Source organism: Stegastes partitus, unplaced genomic scaffold (assembly GCF_000690725.1).
Source record: "Stegastes partitus isolate 25-593 unplaced genomic scaffold, Stegastes_partitus-1.0.2 Scaffold1422, whole genome shotgun sequence".
Taxonomy (NCBI): Eukaryota; Metazoa; Chordata; class Actinopteri; family Pomacentridae; genus Stegastes; species Stegastes partitus.
In genome coordinates, this window is record NW_007579153.1 from 66,553 (window position 1) to 69,370 (window position 2,818).

General features: G+C 36.6%; 1 protein-coding gene across 1 annotated transcript in view; it reads left to right on the forward strand.

Moving 5' to 3' along the window:
- Positions 1-306: 306 nt before the first annotated feature.
- The window catches only part of pigk (phosphatidylinositol glycan anchor biosynthesis, class K), a 41,444-nt gene continuing 38,932 nt past the window's right edge, over positions 307-2,818 (forward strand). Inside the window, exons 1-4 of the mRNA XM_008299483.1 lie at positions 307-409; positions 612-665; positions 774-865; positions 1,542-1,548. Of these exons, the coding sequence (XP_008297705.1) occupies positions 344-409; positions 612-665; positions 774-865; positions 1,542-1,548 (219 nt within the window). The 5' untranslated portion in view covers positions 307-343. The remainder of the gene's footprint in view (positions 410-611; positions 666-773; positions 866-1,541; positions 1,549-2,818) is intronic.

The following is a 2,818-nucleotide window of genomic DNA, read 5'->3' on the forward strand; positions in this document are numbered from 1 at the left end:
GTGTGCTTCAACAGACCAAATAAGAATTATTCTACAGTTTCAGATAATTTTATGACATAATAAATCAATGATCACAAACGTGTCCGGCTGTGCTTTGTGATCAAAATGTGCAAATTACACCTAGAAAAATCTTTATTTACCAGCTTACAGCCTTTAATTATCTTGTGACTCTGAGAAAGAGCAGTTTTGTGGTACCAGAGTTATTTTTTTTTTAATTTATTTTTTTTACATTTCATTCTCCACGCTGAAGCTTTTACTCTGAAACTCCTCCTCCCAGCAGCCCTTGCGGGGCGGAGCCGCACCTGTTCACTTCCTGGATGTCCACTGCTAACACTGCTGCACCATGAAAACACACGTTTTGTTCAACTTATTCGCCGCTTTCTTATTAGCAGACAGCCTGAATATCGAGGTGAGTGTGTTTTTCTTCCCGTCGCTCTGAATATCCAACAAATCTGTGAGTTTCATTCTGAACGTTACCGGAACGTCGCTCTGCTGTTAGCTTCCTGAGCTGCCTTGCTAACATGTTTTGATGCTGAGCCTTGCAGCTTGTTTGAGCCAAAATCTGACAAAAACACAAATCTTCATGATTTTTTTTTTTACTTGTTTGTCAGGACAGCGCAGGGCAGTTCTTCAGCAGCGGTCATACTAACAACTGGGCTGTTCTGGTGAGTATTTCCATCTCTGAGAGAGGCTAAGTGCTTTACTGCTAACTGATTCTGTGGTAATGAATGGAGCAGCAGAAACTGACCTTCCCCATCTGCCTTCCTAAACAGGTGTGCACATCCAGATTCTGGTTCAACTACCGACATGTGGCAAATACTCTGTCTGTGTACAGAAGTGTCAAGAGGCTGGGCATCCCTGACAGGTAGTTCATACTCAGGATACCAGACTTGGTGTCAGTTTTAAATGTGGTTTGTGGGTATTTTTGTGGTAAATTATCAATCTGACTACCACACTTGATCAATTACTTTATTGCCAAATAATATAACACATCTGAGAAAAGAAAAAATGGGGCAGACTCGGTGATCTTCAGTCAACTTGTACATTTATTGTACAGCACCAGATTTATTGCAGCTGACAACAAATGGAGTTGGTCTTGAGGTGAACTGACATTGTGTGTAATCATCCTCACAAGTATTTGTTTGCAATCAAACCAGTAAAATCTTTGTTTTAGATGCATCTTGTGGTTTGAACTTTATGGCTTGGAGAATGTCTCAATCTGTAACATCCTTATAAAAACTTATTTTGACACTTGAACATGTATTTCTTGATTGACAAGATGACCCATGTGACCTTTTCTTATCTGCAGATATCATCTTTATATTTTATTCGTATGATTTTCAATCTTCCAAATAATTACCATCATTACATTTTAGCTTCTGTGATCATATCTTTCAACGCATCCATTAAATATACAAACATCAAGTTAAACTGACCTTCATAAATGCACACGATAATGTTTCCTAACATAGTCAACGTAGAGCTACAGATGGGCGTTGAACACATTTTATCATGACCATGTATTACATTGTTCACTGTAGGGCTGCAGTAATTAATTAACGAGCTGATTGGCAATTTGTCACCATCTATTTTAGTCATTTTTATTGATATGATAGTAGTTTTCGAACCAAAAAAAAGAGGCAACTGGACATCTCTTTTTTTGGTTCTCAAAGACGTTTCTCCTTTGATCCAAGACAAGACAACTGAAGGGATGAAAGAGAGGTGAAACATCTTAAAAAACCAAAATAAGAGAAGTCCAGTTGCCTTCTATTGAAGCTGTAAAGATGACCAGGATGAGGGAGAATCTACACAGACATACTGAAGATTTGATGTTTATTTGAGTTGTGGACAAGATGTGAGCTTTATCTGTGGGAAATTATGATTTCTAGCAATTTTTAGACTTTTTTTAGTCAATTAATTAGTTAATAAAAAATCATTGTAATCAATAATGAGAATAAATTTTCACTGCAGCCTGTGTCCACTCCTAATATTTTAAAGGTCCCTAAACACCAATCAGGCACTACAAATGCATGTTTTTACTGCTTGTATGTAATTTGCCGTTTAAATATTGTTTATGTTAGATTGCATTGTCTAAAATGAAGATCAGCTGTAGTTTCTGCACACAAAGAAAGGTGCATTGTATTTATTGTGGGCAATTTATGTGCATCAAACTGGAAGAAGCTGCTCAAAAGCCCTCCTCGAATTTACTTTATCTGCTTTGTAGTGTTTCATTAATTAGTTGCTAAGTATTAATTTAACTGTCAGCTGTTAAGAATTTTACTAATTGTTTGGGGAAAAACATCTCAAACTTCTGTGAATTCCACTTCTGAAATTTTAACATTTCTTTATTCCCCTGTGACAGTGAACAAAATATCTTTGAGTTGTGGGCAAAATAAGACATTTGAGGACATCATCTTGGGTTTTGAGAAACACTGTTTTCCTTTTTTTTTTTTTATGACATTTTATAGACCAGACAACTAATGGAATAATTGAGAAAATAATCAACAGATTTACTGACATCTACAGTAATCTTTAGTTGCAGCTCTAATCTGCCCAAGTGTTTCTAGGCACTTTATCCTAATTGGATTGCAGCTGTATAGTGCAGCAAAGAAGCGTGAAGAATAAGAAAAATATGACGTGATGTTCAATGTGAACCTCTACTAGTATGACAAAGTTGATAAGTATCACATTAATCTAAGCATACCCATTTTTCACATTTTGACAAGACGTCATTTGATCAAGAAGTTTCATTATTTCAGTTTGAACTCTGCAGCGTTGTGCAGGATCTGTGGTGGTAGAGTTGAGCTCCTGTTGTCCA